The sequence below is a fragment of the Pocillopora damicornis genome, chromosome 2 (assembly GCF_964200805.1).
Source record: "Pocillopora damicornis chromosome 2, jaPocDami1.2, whole genome shotgun sequence".
In the NCBI taxonomy this organism is placed as follows: domain Eukaryota; kingdom Metazoa; phylum Cnidaria; class Anthozoa; order Scleractinia; family Pocilloporidae; genus Pocillopora; species Pocillopora damicornis.
In genome coordinates, this window is record NC_142671.1 from 28,328,599 (window position 1) to 28,354,402 (window position 25,804).

The window sequence follows — 25,804 nt, forward strand, 5'->3', positions numbered from 1 at the left end:
AAAGGCCGAACTTTATTCATTCAAATAACACGCGAAACTTATATTTACCCGGACGATCAGGCCCAATGACGGGTAAATTTTCATGATATCCTTCCCTTTACCGTGTACACGATTAAAGAGACGATTGTTTTGTTTTTTTTTTTTTTCATGATAGAGAGACTTGCTGGATTCTAATTTTGCAGACTTCTATCTACGTCGCTTGATGGTTTTCACCACATATGTCCGGCTACTTTGCTGTCATTCCTGTAAGCAACACCTCATGGGTTGAGAAGGAGTCAGCTCAGAATCTATACACCCTTTCTTCCTCTCATTTCATCCCGACACTTACCTGGGTAATTGTAAACCTTGATCTACTTTTGGTCCCTTTAAGCAAATATAAAATTAAAGTTCAACAGTCTTACTTACAGGTTCAGAGAAGAATAGTAGGTGAAGTAAATTCCGCTAAGAGCTCCTGACGAGAGATTCTTTAATTGGTTGTTGGACAAGTCCCTACAATCAACAATAACAACAACAAAGTGTAAGCTATTGTACATAGGATAATTTCTGCATAATTAATAAAAGTGTTTGGCCACATCTTGATATGATTTGACTAGTTAGGGCTATTTTTATATCATGGAATATATCTTCATTGACTCTCCAAAATTTAACTTGGCTTTAACCGCACTGAAGCTGTTTACTTATGTAAAATTATCCTGGGGCTGAATAATATTGTTTACTTGGTATTTTCTGAAGGTGGTAACATCTGCTCATCTTACTTAAAGTAACAATTTCGAAATCATGACACGAACGATTTTCATTCAATCGGGTGGAGCTGAAATGAAATCTTTAATTTAGGGAAGTATTAAAAAGAATATGAAATTAACTGTGCTTGCTCTCCTTTAACTTCCGAATGGTCCCTCATTCAAACATTTTAAGCTATAAAACACAACCCTTTATTTCAAAATTATATCCAACTGCACAAAGTAGAGTACAAATAAGGCGCGAATAGAACACAGGTGAACCACAAATATCCCGCGATATTGTGCAGTTGGTTATTTTGTACAGTAAAAAAACCTGTTTAACCGGTCGGCGGCACGCGCTACGCTTCTCTTTCCGCTTTCCTTTTCCCGCCATGTAAAAAATGAGCAGAGACACAGTAAAATTAAGCAATTAGATGATAAACAACTTGTTAGACATTTTGATGTGTGATATTGCTTACTGGTCGTTTGTTTTGAAATTTAAGGCTGTACAACAATATAGCTCAATTCATTATAGCTTAATTGTCTCCTAAGCGATATCGGTAGTAAATGATTATGTAGTTTGACTTTTCTCTCATAGAAGATGTTTCAGTTTTTTTTTACTGGTCTTGAGACAAATTCATATCGTACAATAAGTCTGTGTAGACAGTCTTAAGAGTCCCTCGCTATCTAATTATCTGGTAAAAATGATATAATTTTTGTTTGCTGAGCTTCATTTCAAAACCTGGATGAAGCTCGGTTTTTTTTGCAACTGAAACATTTCATATGATTTTCAGTCTGAAAGCTTCTGTACGATATCCTTCTGCCTCCCTTTTTTTCAATTCAAGTTGCCATAGTTTTACTCAAAAGATTTCACTGGCTCCCTATGGATGTAGACCTCGCGCATGTTTTATACATTTGTAATAATGTGCTTGATACTGGTGCTGCATGAAGAGATTTATGCATCTCCAAATCTATTACCGAACGGGCAAATTAAGCAAAATAAATGGTAAGGTAAAAGTTTAACCTTCTACCTCTTTTATTTAACACAATGTAACAATAGTTTTGAGAAGACAGTAAAAACACGCATGATCGGTCCAAACGGTCGCAACGCAACAGTAATTAGCCGCAGTTGTTAATTGGACGGGCATTTCTATCGTATGGTTTTATTGTAGTACAAAGTTTTCTTTTAGTCACAATGTAGTCTTTGTAATAACTTTTTATTTATGTTCCCTTCTCTTCATAGCTTTAGTTGCTTGTAATATTTTAACTCTTAAACTGTTATGTGCATTTAAAGATGTTACATAACTTGCGCATCACTCTAGAAGTTTGCAGAAACACTCGACTACATTGATAAATCTTTCTGGTCACACCTCTCAACAGTTATTGTTATGAACTCTTAGATAAATGCGCATAACAATGTGGATTTCTTCTGATTTTGAAAAAAAAGATAATATGTACAATGCGACGGAAAACTATTTTCGTTACCGTTATCCGTAATATTCTTCGAATGAAACGCCTCGGCTGTATTCTCTGAATGCCTCACACGTGGACGGGTGATTCTAAATACTCCTGCCGTAGAACGAAAATAAAGATATTCGCGCGCCCCGTTCAGATACCTAAGCCTGATTCTCACTGAGTACGAAGTTCTTCGACCCGCTATCTTCTCTCCCCTTCAACAGTACCCCGCACGAAATCCTGTTCAGGGTGCTTCTACTCTATGTGATTGGATAACTCAATTGTGCTAAAATATATTTATTACAACAACGTAAATTTTAGACACGAGATGTTAACGAATCTCGTTTATGCTCATTGCTTTTCCTTGGTTTTTTAAATGAGAAGTTATTTGAAAACGCCACGTTAAGACTATCGGATGTCTACCGCTGAATGGTAAAGCGGAATTTTCAAGCCTCTCACCAACTCTAACCGTTCTTTGATCATCGACTGATCATCGATCCTTGATCATCGAATCCAACCTTATTGGGAACTTTTAATTTTGAGTTCAGTATTCCATTTCTTACGGCTTAGACTTAATTCTTAAATGTTGTCTGTTGTTATTCTTTTAAGATAAGCTTTTCTGTTTCTCGTAGTTCGGCTACTGTGGTGGTGACTATTTTTACCTTGTTCTTCATGAAAGTTCCTCTTATATAATTTATCGATCTGACTGCTCTTTCCCAGTCGAGGAACCTTGAAACGCCATTAATGCGGCTAAACTTCTTCTTGACTGAAGTCGTGCGCACAATAGCCTAGTTCTCATATCTGACTAACGAAAATGTCTCCTCCTAAAAATAGAATTTTCTCCCCTATAGGAAGCAGGCCCTCTGAGACAATTAGATTTGATTAGTCCCTCGTCATTTCCTCGGCATCTCCCTAGGGCGTGATCGGCTGGATTATTCTTGATCTTAATGCATCGAGAATATGAAAGTTATTTCTAAAACTTTTGAGCTTGACTGAAAGAGCAGTGTGAGGCTGGAAAGGAAAATGCTCGCCGAAGCACAGATTAAGACTACGATATAAAATTGTTTTTTTTTCAATCTGGAGGCTGCTGAACCAGAGAATCGAGAAAAGTCTAGTAATCCCCGTGGCAAAGAAGCATGTGTGAACGCTCACTGAAGGCTGTGAAATCAATCGTTTTTTTTTATAACTTTGGAGACGGCTGAACCAGAGAATCGAGAAACGGCTACTAATCACAGTGATAAAGGAGCATGTGTGTATGCAACATATAGAGACAGATCAGTTTGCGCAGTGGCGTGTAATCGTCATTGTATCACCGGCTCAATTTGCCTCTGTTTTCTATTTTCTCTGCGCTGTTGTTTAAATCACTCCCTATTTTATCTGGGTAATTTAATTTTCCTGTGTATGTCGTGTCCTAAACATTGATGAAGGCAAGGAGATCTCGGATAGAGTAGATATGCATCATGCAAGCTATTAGTCAGCGTTGAGTTCGACCCACCATCTTTAAATTTCATCTTCTACAAGAAGGCATAGTGACTTTACTCGCCGGAGATCTTACACAACATACTCCGCTTTTAACCTCACTCGCCTTCGCTCAGCAACTAGTGGCGACACTAGTTGCTGGTCCACTTAATACGACTTTCAACAACAAATAGTTGTACTTTGAAACGTAGACGACGGAACCATCACAACCATTCCAATCTTGCGCAGATTAATTGTGTATCCGATCTTCATCAGACAACAACGGCCATACTCATCTGACTGTGTGCACGTTAAATGCTCGCTCTATTGTTAACAAATCTGCACTATTTGTTGATTACGTCTATTGATGTAATGCTGACTTATTTGTAAAAACCGAAACCTTGTTATCGGATAACGACCCTGTAATTTGCATTGTGATAGCTTCACCTGGCTTCAAGCTATTTAGTTTCCCCAAAAGTACTCGTGAAGATGGGGGTACGCTTCTTTTGTTTATTTTTTAATTTTTTTTTTCAACAGCTTTATTGGGTATGACTCATATAATACTAGTACAATAATACAACACACGATAAAAATCGAAAGTACAAGACACAGCAAGAACAATTATTGACAGAGCAAAGCAGACCAAAAAAGTCGTGGAGCCAATAGGCCTGGTGCGAATTGCACACAAGGACCCTTGCGAGGTGACGCCCGTAAGATAAAAAAGGAAACAAAATAATGAACACTGAGATCGGTTGCACCATTCAGACATTTGAACAAGAAAACGAGGACACATGACATTTAAAAAAGAAAACGAGAATCGAAAAATAATGAGCTGCTTTTTGGTCGGTTCTTCGCAAACTCTAATTTCGTTCAAGAACGTCTTTTGAATGTTCCGACTATCTCGTCTCCATCAAATCTTCGAAATTCACGCCTTACACTGGCCTTAATATATCGTCGACCGTACTCTAAAAGTCAATCTTGAGACTATCATCAGTTTTATTGAGGAATTTTAAGACTTCTTGGAACCTATCATTTTATCTCGTGATCCTCTTTTCTTTACTGGTGATTTCGATATCCGTGTTGATGATCACAATCACATGACGGCTTGTCATTTCTTTGATTTATTGGAGTTGATATTATTAAATCGACGTGCGTCGGAATCAACACATGAACTGGGCCATGTACTGGATCTGATAATTACGTGGAGTTCAGATAACTTTATTTATTCCTGTTTTCGGATAATCTGACACTGTTATTCAAACTGAAAACAGCTTGACCACCCTAAAAGCTTACCTTGTTTCATTTAGGAAGCTGTGATCATTTGATATGGACGCATTTCTTGCGATGAAAAGTATCGAACACTGTGTAAGGAACATCCGTTCATGGATGTTGAACGATAATCTTAAACTGAACAACAACAAGACCGAATTCCTTATTATTGGGACACCTTGACTACTTGTTCATACGTGTACCTTCATGGAAACGAAATAAGGGATCAAGGGACAAGAGTACTTTAATGAAAAACTATTTTCCTCCAATTCAATTCGGCCGGGGTTGTCCTAGAGACGTTAACATTTCAAATAAATCCCACCCTGAGACTACCACCTGGACCATCTCCAGAACTCGTGTTTAAGTTTAAGCCTTGAAACTAAAGGATATTCGTAAAGTTAATATATTTTGCGATGATAGAGCTCAATGCTTGAATAAGCTGTCTAAAGATAAAACTATAAGAATTTTCCAAAACCAAAACAAAAAATTGTACCCGGAATCGAAACTGGTATGTCACAGGCACACCATGATCCTAATAAATAACGCATGTTTTAAAGCCAAAACATTCCTTGGTAAAATCACACCACCTCAGGAATATGAAACCTTATTATCGACTCAATGGGCTAAAGAGGGTTAAACAGCGAAGATTATTTACTAGTTATGTCATCATGTTGAACGAGTTGGTGACACATAGTGAGCATTATCGCATTGTATTGTTTGAATTAATTTCATAACTGGATCTAACCATGATAAACGACATTTTGTTATCCAGTTACCATGGTACACTTAAGTCCCCTAGGGATGTAGATAAGACTCTTACCGGACTCCAAATAAATATGAAATGTTAGTGGACTAAGTTGTACAAGAGAAGTTGCCAATCTAAGAAATATTGTATTGTTTTTTATATTTTTTGACAGGATGTTCAGATTCCAACTCATTCTGATGTGAAAGCCCATATCATGTCTCTATATAAAATCATTAATGAATGTTCGTAAGCTAAAGAAACGTCATTCTTACAGATATTCTAGTCCTGTGTTGTTACTAAAGGCCCCTGCTGGCAAGTTCTGCAACTTGTTTTTGGACAAGTCCCTAGGGAACAAATTAACAAATCAATTACCTATTTATGGAGTTAGTAAGTCTCTAAAGAAACTGTGATGCTGCGTCGGTGGAAGAGTGTAACTTATTTGATAACGTAAATTAGCGATTTGCTCTGACGAAGGGCTAACGCTTGAAACGATAGCTTTGAAACCATATACGGTAACCAATTTACGTTATCAAATCAGTTGATTATACCAAATTACCTAATTATTTTATTTACTCTACTGGTAACCTGAATTGCCTAGCTTTCAAATATATAAGAGACTCGCACTGTCCGTATGGTGCTTTTTAATTTGAGCTTCACGTACAAATGAATCAGCTATTAGTTTTTCCTTTAACTTCAAACCATTTACCGATCTCATAATGGCTGAAAAGATCTGATGAAATGTACATTCATCAGGATTATCCTTCTGCCATTCACCTTTTCGATCAAGCAGTGACCATTTAAACAAGATAACTTTTGTGAACTAATAGATCAGAAAACCTCCTCTAACAATTCGGTTTGAACGTTTTAACCAATTCCACACCCACGAGGAATATCCGTGACGAACAATTGCTTAACAAGTTTTGACCAGTTTTTTTTGGCTCAAACGATTACCATAGCAACACTTCAGTCTACTACAGTGTCATCCAGTTTTAGTTTTCCGTGTATATCACCCAAAAAAGAATTCGGTGAACCCAAGATTTGATTATTCAGTACCAGTCAGCACATCATGACTTAGCTCTTAGAAACTTTTAAAAATATCAGTGGAATAAATTTGGAACCACCATAAATTATCGAAAAGCTATGATGTTGCTGAAACTACCTTACAAGCTTTTTTTGTTTTCAAAGACTTAAACAAACCTACCTCTTTATGTGCTAATTGCAGTTTAGCATGAAGAAAAGGTATGATCAATAAACTCGCTTTTGAGTGACAAGCTCATTCAGTTAAACTTAAGGTTGTTTTTAAAATACCGCATAGTTAAAATAATGAATTTCTGCGGCACGGAAGTAAAATGTCCCACCTCATTAAATCTTGGGTTTAAAAAAAATAGGAAATTTTCTTATAGCCTCCGTAACGGCCATATGTTTTCGTAATGAGCTGACCAAAAACGATTTTCTTTCACTTGGCCTCGATCAAAGGGAGCGTGTACACTTGAAATGCTTAATTATATACTAAAGATAATTTTCGAAAATACCAGAGCTTAATTTGACCAACGCTTTTGCTGTTTACCAAAACCAGCAAATAAAAAATAAATAAATATGCAATGGTAATGATGCTCACGGAAACACCCCAAATGTTTTTTTGGCTATCTTAGAGGATAGTAAATACATGTAACATCAATTTTTCCTCCACAGCAAGGATCAGAAGCAAGTGTTCATATTCTTATAGTAATTTCAATGCTGCGCTCAGAAGTAATTCTGTCTCACTTTGTGTAACAGCTCTAAGTGACTTCTTTCCCATGAATATAGAGGTTAGCTCCGAAGGCTTAAACTGGGTCCGATCTACTACTTGGCTCTTAGCTATAAACTGATATGCTTCTCATGCAGAGCACTTTGTATAAAGCTGATCTAAGATATATCGACGATTCTCTGTTTAGTTCGAGTATTTTTACACTGCAATGGTAAGTGTTCTTTGAGTACGATATGAAATAATGAACTTAAGAAATTTACTGAAGTCCAAATTTTCAGCTGATCTCAATATCGTTTTCTTTTACTTATCTCGCCGTGTAACTTTCCAAGCTGCTTTACTTAAGGCATTAAGTTTTTTCTACCTAAAAGTTTTACAGAGCCGGAAGAGAGCTTTAAGAATATAGTAAAGATGGACGAATTTTTTCCAAGCTTATCATGGATGATCTATTTCCCATGTGAGGGTCATTTCGCTCGTCAGTGTTTATGTTCTACGTTCGAATCGAGCAAATGAATAAATACTCTGATTTTGATGGTCCGACATAGATACCTTATCAAAGTTTACTCATTACACATCACATGGAGGTAATCTATGGAAATACTTTGATTATGTCCAAGAGAAATGATAGATTGGCGCTGATTTCGTTACTAGATTCAACGGGTTTTCTTTGTCAGGTTGTAGTTGCTGGTGTTGTTGTTTTTGTTGTCCTTTCACCAACTTAACATTTGCAGGTGGGCTCTAAGGTCTAACTTAATATTTTCATGATCAAGCTCAATGTGTAGACCTTTACGTGGAATAGCGGACATAATAATTTTTAAAGTGAATTTTGCCAAATCAAAATGCATGAATTTAGCTAATTTGCGAAATTCATGCAATTTGATTTGCGAAACACACCCGAAGAACCTCACTGAATGAAACATTATTTTCCATCCGTCAATCTTCAATATATCAAAATACAAAATAGGTTGACAAAGTCAATATGACTTACAGTTTTATCAGATTAGAATTTCTGCTGAAAACTTCTTTCGGCAAGTGCTTCAATTTGTTGTTTGAGAGCGTGCTGCAACAAAAAAGAAAGTCAGTTTTAACTCAAATTGTGAAAGGATAATCAGCAGCTAGCAGAAAAATCGCCGTCTGTTTTTACCGAATGAGTGTCCAAAAAGAAAAAACCGGTAGAGAAACTCTTGATCGAAAGTAAAACAAAGTCAATATCTCAAACTCCTGCGTAAATCTGACTGAAATTAACCTGTGCAACATTTTCAAATACATTGAATATGCTTTCACTGGTTTTTTTTACATTCTAAGGTAAATCAGTTGGCTCTTCTTTCATTTCAACACTCTGAATGCAGATAGAAAGGGAAAATCACCCGACCCATCTGGTTGAACAGTTATGGAATGTAATTCTTGTTATTTCTTATGAAATTTCTTATAAAATTACAAACGACCATAAAATTATTTTGTCTTTAGTATAACCTTCTCGTACTTTAGGCAATCATTGTGCCACTTCCAAATTCGAACAAAGGCCAAATTTCAGGCTTAATCGTTTACATGAAAAAATTACGCATGTCTGATTGGCTGAAAACGATTGCATTTTTCATATAAATTCTTATTGGCGCTGCCAAAATTTCGTCCTTCTTGACGTACTTCTGTGGTGAGTTTTTCATATGTAAGCATTAACAAGACTAACAAGTAACGACATGATTTCGAATGCAATTTGGTGTAAATAAGCGCAATTGTAAATCTGTCAAAGACGGACTCGTGCAATTTTGTTGTCTTTGAAAATTTTTTAGTATTTATCAACATCATATTGCACTCGAAATCATGTCGTTACCTAAACTTATATGATGTATTAAGAACTTACAGTTTTCCTGTAGCTCGGGGAATTTTCTCTGGAATTGACTTAAGCTGTTTCGTTCCACAGTCGGCCGATACTAAGTTCTTCATGTTACCTTTAAGGACTTTGCATTGGCACTGTTGAGGGCACTCTGACAAAAAAAAAGGCTTCCATGAAAAATTGATATTTGAATCATATCTGTTTGTTCGAATCAAATTAATGATGGCACGTTACAAAGTATACCATCCGTTTAGCTAAGCATTGTTCAAAACCATCCAAACCTAAAATGCTCTTTCATCGAAATGAAGACATATTTCACATCACATTTTTTATTTCTATTCAGCCGTTGATGCAAAACAGCTCTTTATAGTCACGAACATGATTTTTATCCGCCATGTATGAAAATGATCTAAAATACTTAATTATTGGGATTTGTTGTTCTTTGGTATTTTACGTTTGATCTGTTCGAAGATAAGGAGAGTAGCAAAGTCAATCCGGTGTAAATTTTGTTAATTTTTTTTTTTACGACGTAGATTCGAATAGACCGAACCTATTACGGCCAGGGTCGCATTAGAGCTTTCTTGTTTGTTTAGCGAAAAATCTGTCAACAAGTAGTGTAAAATAAGTGCTATCCTCAATTTTAAAACCTTGCCAACTTTTTGCAGATCGCCAAAATTTCGCCAATCTTCAAAGAAGCCGATGTCCTGCCTCGCAGGCTTCCAATTTTTAGCACACCGGACAATCTTGTTTTTTTAACCATTTAGCTGTCATTGTACGCAAGACATGTCTACATAAAATTTAAGCGGGAAAAATACGCTGTGATCCGCTGGAGTAGTTTGGCGCACGCGATGGCAGGACATCTGACCCTCAGTTTTCGTTTGAAGGAAACGAGGAATTTGAGCGACGTTTTTATTCGAATGTCTGACTCGTACCCTGGGCCCGGTCATCGGCGGCAATTTGGAGAACAATCGGCTTTAACGAGTACTTCTCCTTCTAATGGAATCATCGAAGCCAGCACAAGTGGTGCAAGCTGCAACCAAAAAGATCGACAGGAAAAAAGGAAGCGAAATACAATACATGGTCCCAAGCTCGAACCATGACTCCACCGTACGCGAAGACCTCGACTAATGACGGTTTCGAAAGCGAGCTCTATTTAATAGAAGTCTTCGTCTTCTACGACTAAGACTGATACTAGCCGCATGGAAGCCAGCTGATAATGTACCAACAAGATAAAAGACGCAACGTTGTTTTGCTGAGAAAGAGAGCTGCAAAGATAATCATTCGATGACGATCCATTCTTGCCCAGTAATTCGAGCGAGAATTTTTTCTTTATCCTTCAGTAGAGGGAGATGGGTTGGTGATTGACGAATGTGTCAATCAATGAAGTTTTGATCAAAGGATACTACTTTGATGCGACCGCCTCCAAAAATTGAAAATTGCAAAAATTTTTGCCAATGTTTGGCTCGCGAAAACTTAAATATTTTAATTCCCTCTAATGCAACCCGGCCCTTAAATTCCTTATTTCAAATAGATTCAAATAGACCAACCTACTAATCTTCTATTTCCTTCTGTGACGTAACGGTGAACGACTTAAAGATGGCTAGCCTAACCGGAAAACGGCTCTCACTTTTCTATACACTGATTTTATTGCGTGCATTGCCTCTTGCGTGGTCGAAGTAGTGGTGAATGCCTTTAGGTTAGCAATGGGTACCGTCAACTAATCACTTTTCAAATGAAAATTGACAGCAGGTGTTTGCATCACTTTCTGGTCGCTACATTTGGGGACAACCTCACTGACGTCACTTGCGACTTTTGCTAGTTGTTTATTCTGAACGATTTTGCGATTATTCAATAGTTTGAACAGCACAGTTTTTGATGGCATCACAGCAAAAGTTGTTAAATGCAGATCGATTGCAGACAGTATTATTTTCAACACGCTTTGTCACGTGAGAAAGGGAAAATGAGTTCGCCATTTTTTATGTTATATGAATTAGTTTCTCAGCGTGATCAACCGATAAAAAACAAAATCGATGAAAACTAAAGAATAAGAAAGTTATGAGCAATACATTATTTGAGACCTGGTTTGATTCTTTCCACCGGGAAGAAAGATCAAGGTATGATACATTTCTTTGACAGATATTAAACGTAATAAAGCCGCACTAAGGAGTTCTTCCTAATTAGTCTATCAATCCCCCTCATAATATAAACAGACTACATATTTGACTTCCATTATAATTTCAAACACGAGTCCCTTTCTATTCCTTCTATGACTGCTAAGTTAGATACAACGGCTGCTACAATTTAGTTTTCTCAAGACTTCTTTCACAATGTTTATAAGAAAAACACTGCACCAGAATGCATTTAATAAATAATCGGCTTAGAGCAAGGCGAGCGTAATCTATTTGTGACAAGATCGCCTTAGACAAGAAAATCCACGTTGTTTGTTGAAAGACAAAACAGTGGCTATTAAAAAGACGCAATTCTTGTGAACAAGTCGTCTCTTTGTTATGGTACATTGAAGGAACGCCACTCTCTTAGATGCCGCGCTTTTCAATATCCTTGCTCTTACGTGTGGCGCTTTTTCTTAGGCAGCGGCCAATCGAGTCAATAAATATTTTTTAAAGGCAAAAGCATGAAAATTAATCTTTTAATAATAAAAAAAAGAAACTTAGTTATTTTGTGTTTTACTTCATAAATGTGACTTTTCAGGTTACCTTTGAATAAAATTGTAGAAGGTTTTATTTTAAAACGAAAAGTTCCCAAAATCGATATAAGACAAAGAGTAAGGTTTACCAAAAGCATACACAACAACTGAGATCCCCTTGAAGTAAAGATGTAACTTGAGACTTACTCTCGACAACAAGACTGATGTTTTTCCTGTCCATCTGGTCGTCCACTTCGCAGCTGTAATTTGTAATTCTTTCTTCTTCAGTGACGTTGATTTGAAGTCGCACGCTAGTGCTGTTTTGCACAATAGCGTCATTCTTTCTCCAAACAATGCGAGGAGCTGGTCCACCTTCCGACGGGCACCACAAAGATGACGAATGATTGAGCAGGACAAACTGATGAGTCTTTGCGACGTTTTTCAGGTTGGTAGTATCTAAGCACAAACATAGTAAGACATATCGTCCACAATAAATTAAGCCAATAAGCCAATAAGTAAATCAAATAATTAAAACCCAAGAATACTTACATGTTGCATTTAGTGCTTTTCCCTCATAATATCCGCGCCATAGCCAGTATCTACGGCGAGGTGAAAATCTTAACCACATGTTCCGTCCACTGGAACGTAGCTTAAAGGGAGGGACGTATCTTCCACAAAATACACCCAAAAGATTTCCAGACTGATTATGCCCATCACGGATCTCAAGATATTCGTCATCTGCGCAAGGTGCTCCAGGTGTGTCAGGGTGCATCCATAGCTCCAATTCTATTTCGACATATTTCCCTTTTTGTACCTGAAGACGGTGGGTTGTATCAAAGTATGGAAAACGTTGTCTGGAGTATACTTCCGCGATTATTGCAACTGTAACAAAGAACATAATTTCACAGAGGAATAAGTATACATACTTTGCACAATTAGTTCATTAATGACTGTCTATCTCTTTTTTTAAGCCTCTGTTATCGTGTGCGTAAACAATAATGTAAACCCAAAACTCCTACGTCAATAATTAACAACTGATTCATGCTGGCTACAAGGGTCAAATGTTCCTAGTCATCTATGTGGTAAGCATGGATTTCATACACAAACTTTACGCAAGTAACGATGTTCTTATCGAGAACTATATTAAAGTTCACACGGCAACCAGGTGGACAATCAGACATAGTTTGATGCTACTCTGGTTTGCAGATTTAATGAATGTAACCGAAGAAGTTACAATTCATAGACCCAACGTTTCGACACTCCTGTCTAGTGCCTTCATCAGGGGTGATCTAAACGCTGCAACAAGAAGTCCTTTTATATGATCACTAATTAGCGGCCTTTTTTCTGACGAGGTGTAAACAGGCGTCAGGAAGCAAACCGCCATCGTCACGATTTAAAGGAGCGTGGGCCTTTAGCGTGGGCCTTTTCAGATTTTGGGGCATATTTTCGCCAAACCTAAGGATCCTGTCACGAAAGAACAACGAACCGGCGCCATTTATTCTATTCCTTGCAATGACTGTGACAACGAATACATCGGACAGACCAAACGTCAGTTTGGTACACGGTTAAAAGAGCACCAAAAAGCGGTTTTCCTTTGCAAAAAGGAAAATTCAGCTTTCTCGGAGCATACATGCCTAACTAACCATACAATTGGGTGGGACAATTCTAAAATTATCACCACTAATCGGCGTTACCACCAGCGCCTTTGTTTGGAGGCTTGGCATATTAACTCCGCCCACGCTCCTTTAAATTGTGACGATGGTGGTTTGCTTCCTCACGCCTATTTACACCTCGTCAGAAAAAAGGCCGCTAATTAGTGATCATATAAAAGGACCTCTTGTTGCAGCGTTTAGATCACCCCTGATGAAGGCACTAGACAGAAGTGTCGAAACGTTGGGTCTATGAATTGTAACTTCTTCGGTTACATTCATTAAATCTTATCGAGAACTGTTATGAATAGCCCTTAGTTAGGCTTGGATAGCTTCCGTGCCCATAATAGTTTAAACTGCCAGACTGCAATGCTCATCGGTAAAATTGCATAGTTTACTCCAAATTTTACCAAAACTCTTAAATTACTTTCTTAATTACCCTCGGTGGCCAAAAAACATAGTTCCTTCAGATTGTACGTATTTTCACGAATATGGATGGTAACCTTGGCCTAAATGTAACGCTATTCATAACTAATTTATGGTGCATATAAATTCCTCAAACTTAATAAGCACAATATCATTTTTTGGTCAGTCGTAATGATCAAAATAGAGGAGCTGCTAAAAGGTACTAACACTATGAAGAAACGAGAAATTATCAAGGTATACAATATAGGATTTTTATTTAGAGCCAATGAATTTCACTGAACTTTCCTACAACTGTTCTTCGTATAAATAATGTTACTGATTTCCCCTTACTTTTGCCTCTATTTTTACGTGAACTTGCTGACAGAATACTCGCCTCGAACATTACTTATTTTTACGATTCTGCCGATAGAATTGATCCCAACTTACACTCAGAAAATCAGAATTATATTTTACCACAAACAAAACTACTCTAGATCTTGATGCGACATAAGAACCATCCTGTGTCTCATGCTCGCTAGTGAAAACTACATATCTTAAACAAGCGCAACCGACTTACCCAAAACAAAAGTGAAAGTCCACATGTTAGACATCTTTCCTAGAAAGAAAAGCAAATGAGAATAAAAATAAATCCAAATCTATCTTATCTGTGAGCCTCTACTCGACACCTCAGCATATCTATACGTTGTAAACGTTGCGATTCAGTATCATCATCGGCTTCGACCTTATTTTCTTTGTCGCGTGATTGGACCAGAATATTTATGCCTTAACGACTAAGCGTTCTCCCGGCCACTGTACGTGGCTATATCATACGGTGAATGTTTACACTATTTTAATATTTTATTTAACTTAAAATGGAACGTGCAGGTTAGTTAATATTCCTGCAATAAATATCGTTCAATTCAAATTTTTAATGCTGTTTCCAAACGTTTCTTGTTATTAAGAGACTTATAGCAACATCCGGTATATTTCCATTGACTGCTGTCTTTTCACTGTGTCACACCTACCTCAATTCTAGTAATATTCCATACAGTGTTATTTATGAAAAAGTTGCGTCGGTAAATGAAATAAAAATTCGTCGTCGTCACAATTTTATTAAGAAGTCAGTTACTCATATAACGACACAAAGCGTTACGTTCTCTTATTCTTGTGTTTTTTTCCTTATATTTTTCTCCAGCAGTGTAGCATAAGACTCTACTTAAATAAATTTCATCAACAATTATAACACAAAAAAGCCACAAGATTACCTGAATAGTATTTGTTTCATTTCTCCGCTAGAGTGTTTTTATGCTGCAGTCGCATTTACCAACACAACAAATATTTTATTCACGTATACATCAATAAAACCCTAACAGATGTTTCAAGCTGGTGGGTTTATACGTAAGTTGCTAACGGTGGAGGCTCGACATATATTTATCTCACGTAGCCTCTGAAGAAGATGAGTTTCTCAATGTGTTTAACAAATCTGAACTGGAAAAAAAAGATAAAAACAAAAACAGTGTTCGCACGAGTTGTGGCAAAATAATAACGTAATTCACTTTTTTTGAGGAGAAAATTTTTCATAAAATGAAGTCAGCCTCTGGCCCCTCCTGTCATTTCCTCTTTGTTGAATAATTAGTATTTCAAATGTCTCATTCTTATTTTGGAAAGGAATTTTTAACACCCGCCAATACTTCATCGTACTTCGTGAATCAAAACATTTATACCTTCAACTTTGTAAACTGAAAATCGATTGCAAAATTCGATGTCTTAAGTTAAGCACTGTTCACATGCAAGACTTACCTGTAATATAATTGTAAGTTATATTAAAGAAACAGTAATATTATATTAAAAACAGGCTCGGTAAACAAACTTGTTGTCCTCTTTCCAAGAACTAGCCGCATGAAAAATAGTTTTAGTTATAGCGGCGCAACCCTTTGGAATAGCTTACCCTGTAACATTAAAGAGTCTGGTTTATTAAACCAATTTAAACACCTTCTCTATCATAATTCTTAAACACAGCATTCATGGAAATCAGGTTTTTAAGTGGCCCATTGTTGTAAGTTAATATAATGTAAGGATTAGGATTTTTAGGTTCTTAGGATATTAGTCATTGTATTGGAATTTTTTGTACCTGACGAATGTTTTTTACGGCGTATAAATAATGATTAAATAAATAAATAAAGTTGACGAGAAAAAAAAAGGGAATGAACTAAGTGACCTTAATGACGACGAAAAACGTTTTGACCTTGACGAGAGCGAATTCAAAGATAACACAATGAAAAAGCATGTTAACAATGTTATATATTATTCTTTTGTGCCTCTGTGTATTCACGTGCTCGTCTGTATTTTAACCCCTGTTTATTAGTCCTCTTGTCCAAGTAAATTTGCTGAAAATTGTTATTAGGCTACATCATCTAAATCTATATTGAGGAAAATAAGCACCCGAGCACCATTTGTTATAATTGAAGATCTGTACATAAAAACCCGCGCGGAATCTAAACGCTCGTAGTTTAATTATTTCCCTATAAAAAATTCAAATCACAGAAAAAAGTGATCAACATTTAATAACAACAAAATCTAGAAGATATGTGTTAACAAATACACAAATCATTAACTGGTCTTATGTATTGGTAACTTCTATTTTTTATCTTCCATTGTGAAATGACGTTCATTTGCAAGGATTTAGCATATGGTGCAGAGAATCCAGCTCTCATCTTCATCTTTATCGCTCTCTTAATTCGTACAAATTCCTTAGGATATATCTCGCGCGGCCCTCAAAAATTTGACAGATTGAAAATTTAAATGAAATTGAGAGCGCTTGAGTCGTGAAATTTAATGTTCCTTTTAAATATTTGCCTTTCGAAATCGCGAAAATAAAACCCCGTAAAATATCATCTCCTCAGAATCGCAAAATTAAGTACCCGCGACATTTTAATAAAATTTAAAATCCCTTAGTCAAAAGTACCTGCTAAATAAATAAAAAGCTGATTGAGAATCGTCAATTTTCTTTTTTTATTTGCGTGAAGACTTTGGGAGGCCGTGGAAGATGTCACTGAAATATTCACATATTTTGTTGCATTTCCTCTCCTACCGAAGAACTTGACGCAGAATTCAGTTATTATTGTTTGCCCAACTTTCTCATTTTTGATCAGCTTAACAGGACATTTCATATAGAAATCAGGCTTGTTGACAATTGACTCATCAATAAAAATTCATTTAAGTGTACGCATGCGCCTATGTTTGTGTTCAGCGGAACGCAAGGAAAGTGAACGAGAAACTTTAGAGGGAACTGTTTGTCTCAGCTGGTTATTTTGCTTCTAGTTTGACTGGTGTCAAGGCTCTCCAAGCTGTTCTTTACTCCTTACTCATTAGAAATATTAGTAAATTGTGAATCTTTCCCAAAAAGCCACCATGTTATCTGCAAAACAGGACCGTCTCAGTCATGAGAGGACGCGCAGACATACTACAAAGACACAAAGAAAGTGGGAGAAGCTCTGCCATAAGCAGCCGAGACTTGAGAATTCTAATCAGAACTTTCCGAGGGAAAATTGGACTCTAAAAAACCGTGAATTTTTTAGCTGAATAGCAATCATTTTGTTTGATAGAGGGTGGGGGGGAGGGGGGGGGGGGGGCGAAAGAATACTTGGAAATAACAAATGAATGAAGGGGTAAGTTTCTAAAGAAACTGTGGTGCTGCGTCGGTGGGAGAGTATAGAAGGTAATTTAGTGTTAACAACTGGGTTGAAAACGTAAATTAGCCACCGTAAAGAGTAAAAAAGCTGACGTTTCGAGCGTTAGCCCTTCGTCAGAGCGATTAGAAGAATTGTGGGTTGTGTATGGATTTATATGTAGAAAGTGGAGCTACGCCATTGGTGGGAATATGATGACGAAAAAACAGGAATAAATTAGTTGAATGAAAAGCGCTCGTTGATTCCGTGGGGATTAAGGGTGCCGATTTGAAATATAAATTTTTGTTCTAGTGTTTTACGGCTTTCCGAACTGCCTAGATGTAAGGAAAGGCCGCAAACTGCCATATGCTGTTTAGAATGATAGGGAAGATTAAAGTGTCTAGCGACTGGCTTGGATGCGTCCTTGTCATTTATTTCCACATCGCGAAGGTGTTCTCGGAATCGGTCACCCAGTCGTCTTCCTGTCTCGCCGATGTATAACTTATTGCAATAAGTGCAAGTTATGCAGTAAATAACATTGGCGGAGGTACACGTAAAGTGATCAATGATCTTAATGGATCTTTTGGGTCCCGATATTTTCTGTACGTTGTGAATGAAAGGACAAGTTTTGCATCGTGAGCGAGCGCATCAATCCATTCGTGCCAAAATTCAGGATGCCAATTCTAAACTTTTTAAACATTTGCACCAAATTAAGGCCCAAAAACTCGACCAACTTATCGGCCCTCAAGTCACTAACGACTCATCGCCTGAAAACCTCAAAACTGTAGTTACCATTCCAGAAAATTTACTACTTTCCGATCCAGAAAAATCAGTTCTCAGCAAAGGCTTAAATTTTGTTCCCATATCACAAAAAACCGACGAATTTTCAGTTAAGCAAGACGTTGAAAAATTCCTTCGCCGCGTTCAGTTGAAAGCCTTTTTTCATGACAAAGAGGATGATTCTAACACCTCTAACAAAGATACTTTCGAAACACTCCAGATTCGAAAGTCTAAATGGACTCCCCCAGAGGGCCAGTTCTCATCTTTAGATTTTTTCCTCAAAAAATGTCGCCACGATATCAACAAACTTAAATTCCATCGTTACACCAAATTTTCCAATCTTTCTTCGGAAGAGTGGTCGGCACTAAAAAGTCTAAAAAAACGCAAAGACATTGTCATTAAGGCGGCCGACAAAGGCGGTGCAGTTGTTGTTTGGCGGGCCGACCTCTATCAAAAAGAAGCTTTGCGGCAACTTTCTGACACCTCCTTTTATGCTAAAGTCGACAAAGATCTCACTTTAATTAACCAAAACATTGTCAAAAATACGATTAACGATCTCATAGCTAAACAAGAATTGCCGGCCACTGCTAAAAATCTCATCATTACTACTCCTAGAACTTCGTGTATTTACTTTTTACCTAAAATCCACAAATCTAACAACCCAGGTCGACCCATCGTTTCTGCCTGCAGTTGTCCCACTGAACTTATTTCCAGCTATTTAGACAAAATTATGGCACCTATCGTCAAAACTCTACCGTCTTACATTAAGGACAGCCAACACGCACTTGAAATTTTTCGTGACTTTAGTTTCCTCGACCAAAACAAACTTATTTTCACCATGGATATAACATCTCTTTACACTGTCATTCCCAATGACGAAGGTCTCCGGGCCCTCAAACATTTTTTCGATCAACGCACTGTTAAGGAACCTAGCTCTGAAACACTACTCCGTATGGCCGAACTAGTACTCACACTCAATTGCTTTTCATTCGGTGGTAACTACTACAAACAAACTAATGGCGTGGCCATGGGTACTAAAATGGGACCCAGCTACGCCAATCTTTTTGTAGGTTTTATCGAACATCAATTTTTTAGCCAATACCACGGCCCAAAACCTCAACTCTACGGCCGCTACATTGACGATTGCATCGGCGCTACCTCCTCTACCAAAGAGGAGCTCACTCAATTTATAACCGCCGTCAATTCCTTTCATCCGGCTCTTAAATATACCTGGGAAATTTCCGACAATTCTTTGGCTTTTCTAGACATCAAAATTTCAATTGAAGGCAACGGCTTATGTACTAGTGTTTACTACAAACCTACAGATTCACATAGTTACTTGTTGTATTCATCCTCACATCCATCACACGTCAAGAACTCCATACCTTTTTCACAGTTTCTCAGACTTCGTCGTTTATGTAGTGACGACTCTGATTTTTCCGAAAAATCAGAGGCAATGTGCCAGTTTTTCGATAAACGCGGCTATCCTGTTTCTGTCGTTCAAGCGGGCTACCACCGTGCCCAACAAATCGATCGACAGGCAGCACTACAAACGGCCGAGAAGGAGAACACGGATCGCATTCCATTTACTCTTACATTTCACCCTCACAACCACGCAGTTAAATCTATCATTCTTAAAAATTTTAAATTACTCCAAAACGATTCAGAGACTGGTACTATCTTTTCGCAACCCCCACTTATTTCATTCAAACGTGACAAAAACATAGGCAACTTTTTAGTCAGGAGTTCATTTCAAACCAATGACCAATCTGGAACTTTTAAATGCGCTCGCTCACGATGCAAAACTTGTCCTTTCATTCACAACGTACAGAAAATATCGGGACCCAAAAGATCCATTAAGATCATTGATCACTTTACGTGTACCTCCGCCAATGTTATTTACTGCATAACTTGCACTTATTGCAATAAGTTATACATCGGCGAGACAGGAAGACGACTGGGTGACCGATTCCGAGAACACCTTCGCGATGTGGAAATAAATGACAAGGACGCATCCAAGCCAGTCGCTAGACACTTTAATCTTCCTTATCATTCTAAACAGCATATGGCAGTTTGCGGCCTTTCCTTACATCTAGGCAGTTCGGAAAGCCGTAAAACACTAGAACAAAAATTTATATTTCAAATCGGCACCCTTAATCCCCACGGAATCAACGAGCGCTTTTCATTCAACTAATTTATTCCTGTTTTTTCGTCATCATATTCCCACCAATGGCGTAGCTCCACTTTCTACATATAAATCCATACACAACCCACAATTCTTCTAATCGCTCTGACGAAGGGCTAACGCTCGAAACGTCAGCTTTTTTACTCTTTACGGTGGCTAATTTACGTTTTCAACCCAGTTGTTAACACTAAATTACCTTGGAAATAACAGTTGACGAGAGTAGGGGTCTAAAGGTATAGTCAAGAGGTTCTCTTAAAGGATCTTTCCCTGTTAACAACCAATTTCATGTCAAGTGACCGGTTTATTTCTAAAAATGCTGAAGTCAACCTAAGTCAAAACCATATAAATATACAATTACAAAACGAAAATTCCTTGGTTATTTAGACAAAAGAAAAAGAACCTGATTAGTCCACCGTATTTCATAAAAGTGGACTTCTGTTTGCTGCTAAAAATATCATGCGATTGTCTCCCGGCCTACTATTGAGGGATGCATGCTTATATAACGTCGCCAAATTTGCCAACGCAAAAATCATTCTACTCCTCAAATCAGTTGATAAAAAAAGCCCACACAGATGTTTAAAGCTGCGCAAGTAATAAACGTAGAGGTTGTCTCATTTTAAATTCACTTTAGGTAATTTATACATCCCTAACGCTTTTTTAAATTTACTTATTTGGGCTAAATAATTAAGTCTATAAGACCAGAATTAAAATAGTCAGATACCTACATGGTGCCATAGAAAATAATTTTAAGAAAGTTGTACATGTAAACATTTCAAAAGACACAAAATAAAATTCAACCCAGTCATCAGTTTGTAGCCACGGTAAATAATTACTGTGGCTGTGATATATATTGCACATCTCCATTCAGCATAATCTTCCTTAAAACTCAGATGTATAACTATTTTTCATTTTTCACGATTTAACAGTTCAGTTTGTTGTTAACTAATCCTCCAAGTTCGTTAATACTATCAGGCGGCCGTTATCCTTGGAATTAAATATTCAAAACTGTAGTAAACAAAATTAAAAAATCATCTTTTACTTCCATATGTTTAGTTAGAATTTGAATAACAAAGGTACTTTTCCATTATAATCTTATCTTTGGGAGAAACCATTGAAAGATGTCAACGAAGCCGATGTTATTTTACTTTTCTGTTGATTTACTTATTGCAAAAAAAGTTCAATGGTTTATTCTATTAAATTTCCAAGACTAAAGAAACAAAAACTGAAGCTGGTATTCCTGCACAGTAAACAAGCAATACTTATAAAGTAGATTATTAAATCAAAGTGCTCTGTGAGCAAACTCGTGAATTGACACATGATTTTTTAGACTATGTTTAATGTTATCTGGTTTAGGGAATTGATTGTCATATCTAGAGTACGAGCAGTAGTTCAGTGTTCGCTAATGTAGCAAAGAAACAAAGTAACGTTGGGATAAGAAGGCATTACAATTGAAATGATCATGCTATTACATTTGACAAGGTGGATGATGTCATGTGTTTTAAACGTCTATCATTTTTGTTTCTGGTTCAAAAGAAAAGGTTGGAAGTAAATGTGGGTGAAAAGCGAAATTTACTTTCTTTCGTTGTAAATGTTAGAAAATCAAGGCAATACTTTCTTAATGAAAACATTAACGATTCCCTCTTTATCAAATGAGACAAACGGGAACGAATTTTGAGTGATATAACTGAGCCAAGCCTACCTCCGTCATTTTGGATCTCCGCCTGGGTAGATTTAAGTCACGTGCTAGGCAACGTATAATCAATAACAAGATAGAATTTCATTTCAGGTCTATTTACCAATTTTGTGGTGTGTAACTTTCGCATTTTAGTACGTTGTATGTATGTTGAATCCTCAAATTATCTTGAAACTTAAAAGAAAATTGTTCTTTAAAAATTCACTGAAAATCGGTAGCTAAAATTGTTTGTTTAGGTGTTATTTGATTTTCGTGTTAACTTGTTATTTCGTCAGTCGCCGGCATCTTCTGTTGCTTCACACAGGAAAAACACACGCGACGAAATGTAATGATCAATTTTGTCCACAATCTCACGCTATAACAGAAAAAGCTTTTGAACATCTGTAAACTCCGAGCGCTTCGCAGTAAGTGATATTTTCAATGAATCTTCGGATTTTTTTCAAGTTCAAGGATTGTAAATCACAATTTTATGAAAAACGAAGGTTGTTCTGTTATTTCAGTGTGAATACTTGCATGCCTGCCAGTCGCTGGCGCTGCTTGTTGAAACTAAAACGAAAAAAAAAACTCTTTTAAGATTATCATTGGCTTCTTTTTCACCCCACCACTATTCTTAGCAACAAAGGTCGCCATTTCGTCTGTTTATTGCTTGCCAAAAACTATCAAATACACTCAAAAGCCTAAAATCTAAAAAAAGTTTACAGGAATCGACCAATCGAGCGAGCGAGCGAATGCCATTCCCCACATCGTATCTATAACTCGCTCTTGCGCATGCGCGCAATTCACGAGTTAAAAATGGACAGTTGCTTATTATTGTTATTCTAATTTTTATGTGTAAGGAAGATAAAATTCAGCTACTTCAATATATGTAAACAAAGTGTCTTCAAGATAATTTATTGTGTAGGAGTTTGGTTGTTTTGTGAAAAAATTAGTTGCAACTTCACTTCAAAAAAAAGGAAGTAAAGTAAAAGTAAGAGGATGTGCTCATACCATCAGACATATTCCTCTCCCCTGAAAATTACACTCAGTTAAATTTAGTATGAGCCAGAAGAACCATGCAACCAGAATTCCACTGGTCTCCGAGGTCTGATGCAACTTAAAGCGCAGTGGAACCTCGATTTAACGAGCTTCGATACAACGAAGTCCTCGATAAAACGAACGATAGTCTTCAGCCCGACCAAAGTTACAGTTAAGTGTATAAGAAAGAACCTCGATATAAGGAAATCCTTGTAGAACGAAAACAATCCAGAAGCCCAAACGTATAATATACCCCGATATAATGAACAAATGTCAACACGTGACAAAAGACAAATGCAAAACAGACCAACAAGAATCAAAATCCTTTGATTCTATAACAATAGGACGTCACAGTTAACAGCTCATTATAAATGCCGACGGCGGTAAGGTAACGGCGCAGTTAATAATTTCGTTCGTATACAGATACGAGAATTTCTTGAAGCCACTAAGTATGTCGGATGGTAGATATTATTACTTAATGGCCGTTACGTACATTTGCGTCAGTATAATAGAAAATTCTAAGATAGCCAGTAACGCAATGACAAAACAACGAGATTTGTGATTATCATAAATCCCACGAATGCCGACAGACACTATTGACACATCTACAGATCCGCTTTATCCTCTCTGTCTCTTATTAGTTACAATAAGGCTTCTTGTAGTTAAACTTGTAAGAGGCAGGAATTACCTCTTTAATACCCTTGTTTCTCTGTTTGCTAGTGACTTCCACTGAAATTTGTCCTCCGTGCTTTTAAAACAAGGTGCTGTAGCTATGTACAGACCTGTACAGCGTACTGTACCTTCATGTAGATATTAACGCACAAATGTTAATTACAGTAATCGTTCCGATCCCGAAATGCCCGACGTCACACCACCGAAAAAAAAATTTAACCATCCCTCGATTTAACGAACATTTTGGTTGTTTTTCCGCAAATTCGTCAAATCGAGGTTTTCGATATAACAAACCCTAATCTGCGTGTAGCCGTACCCCCCCCCCAAAACAAACAAACAAACAAACAAAAACAAAAAACAAAAAGAAAGTGAAAAGGAAGTTAGGGAACCGTCGCACTAGGCATCTTGTTTTCGGCGGGAAATTGGAACCGGTGAGGACTTCCTCATAACATTACTAGAAACCACTGTTCAACCGACCGCGGTATTTGCATCGGCCGCCAAGGTATACATAGCTATTCTCGATCGGCTGCATTTCTATAGCATGACGTAAATACTACATTCAGAACAAGGGATGATTTGAAGGTGTGATTTGAATCCAAATGGCTGAGATGGATTTCTTAGTTGAGATCCTGTTAAGAAACGGTGTAAGAAACTGGATAACGATTGGGAGGCAGCGCACACGGCGCACCTATAACGAACTATTAGAACAATTGGAGGCGAAATAAGTCAGAGGATATTGGAAGATAACATGTTATTTAAAAACACTTTGACTTTGTTGACGAACACTGATTGATTGATTCCGAAAGACACACTTAGAAAGACTAAAACTCACAGACTCACTCAACCTACTTACACGTGTCTATTCCATAACAAAAACCACCACAAACTAGCTTCCTGTGCCGTAGTTCGCTAATTTATTGTTCAAATCGCATGCCACACATGAACAATAGCGAGTTTAAGAAACGACGACGGCGATGCCGTGGACAACGTCGGTTAAAAAGTGAACCTCTATTTTACCTACGAGTCTCGCGTTACTCTAAAGTCGTTTAGTTTGTTTTTCACTGTTAAATCTATCTGAAACTAAATAAGGAACACCGTTAAATTAGAAATAGAAAATTAAAAAATTAGCCGTCGTCGGTCACGTTCTCCAAAAAACGCAGAGTTTGGTGATTTCACGTTGTAGTTTTGCAGAGGACGCAGAGAAATTTAGAAAAATTTATAACGCACCTACAAAGCCATTGTTCTATTCATTAAACCTTATGTTTAGTAATGTTCCCGTTGCCGTTGCAGTTGTGGTTTTTGCAGGCCCAGCCGATCACGTGGAGCAGTCAGAGCCTCAAGAGCGCGCTGCCTGCTAGGCTTCTTCTTTTACTGAAAGGCGAGGTCAGCACTCTGCAGTCCTCCGTGTTATACAACGAAACTGGAACGTTCAAAGGGCCATTTTGAATCAGTTTTCCAGGCGACTCTCTTCAATGGACACGTGAAGAAAGATGGCATGTTAACTTTACACGAGCCGCCTCGCACACAACAGCTTGAATCCATCTTCTACGTTTTTACGAGTACTGAGTCCGCTTTTATGGGATAAAAATGACGTACATGTAAGATATGAGATCAAGGTCTGATTATTTATTTCTACAGCTGACTATACTCTTTCTTCCCCATTTTAGTGAGAGTTATTCAAGGTCTGATGCTCATGACCATTTCAGGAATTTCCACAATTTTAAAAGGAATAATCAAAGATATAATCTTTTTCTCTGAGTTGTTAAACCTACTTCAAACCTCTACAGCTGGTTCCAAATACACGTCAGTAATCTATTTCTAACCAACTGACATTGTGTCAGTTGCTACAAAGAAAGCAGCAATTACATGA

The 25,804-nt window shown here is 37.3% G+C and overlaps 2 protein-coding genes and 1 pseudogene across 25 annotated transcripts in view; 1 reads left to right on the forward strand and 2 right to left on the reverse strand.

Annotated features, from left to right (window-relative positions):
- LOC149050645 (uncharacterized) overlaps nt 1-25,804 on the forward strand; it is a 404,897-nt pseudogene that overhangs the window by 214,407 nt on the left and 164,686 nt on the right. The window lies entirely within an intron of this gene.
- Nucleotides 5,870-16,610, reverse strand: LOC149050664 (uncharacterized). Its single transcript, XM_089198189.1, has 7 exons — nt 15,188-16,610; nt 14,500-14,538; nt 12,418-12,750; nt 12,076-12,324; nt 9,252-9,375; nt 8,379-8,450; nt 5,870-5,990 (listed from the first exon to the last, which is right to left on the reverse strand). Exons 2-7 carry the CDS (start codon nt 14,531-14,533, stop codon nt 5,915-5,917), a joined length of 888 nt encoding a protein of 295 aa, XP_089054315.1. The 5' UTR covers nt 14,534-14,538; nt 15,188-16,610; the 3' UTR covers nt 5,870-5,914.
- Nucleotides 23,574-25,804, reverse strand: part of LOC149050665 (extended synaptotagmin-3-like) — a 38,391-nt gene continuing 36,160 nt past the window's right edge. For all 23 annotated transcript variants that reach the window (XM_089198236.1, XM_089198234.1, XM_089198225.1 and 20 more), the window contains one exon: nt 23,574-25,505. The gene's annotated coding sequence lies outside the window, so the exon portion shown is untranslated. The remainder of the gene's footprint in view (nt 25,506-25,804) is intronic.

Bases quoted from the DNA above. Each gene is read 5' to 3' on its own strand.
- LOC149050664 (XM_089198189.1), bottom strand. From the start codon at position 14,533: ATGTCTAACATGTGGACTTTCACTTTTGTTTTGG. The intron at 12,751-14,499 runs GTAAGTCGGTTG...TCTTTGTTACAG, and splicing joins GACTTTCACTTTTGTTTTGG to TTGCAATAATCGCGGAAGTA. The intron at 9,376-12,075 runs GTAAGTCTCAAG...TTTTTTTGTCAG, and splicing joins CATCAGTCTTGTTGTCGAGA to AGTGCCCTCAACAGTGCCAA.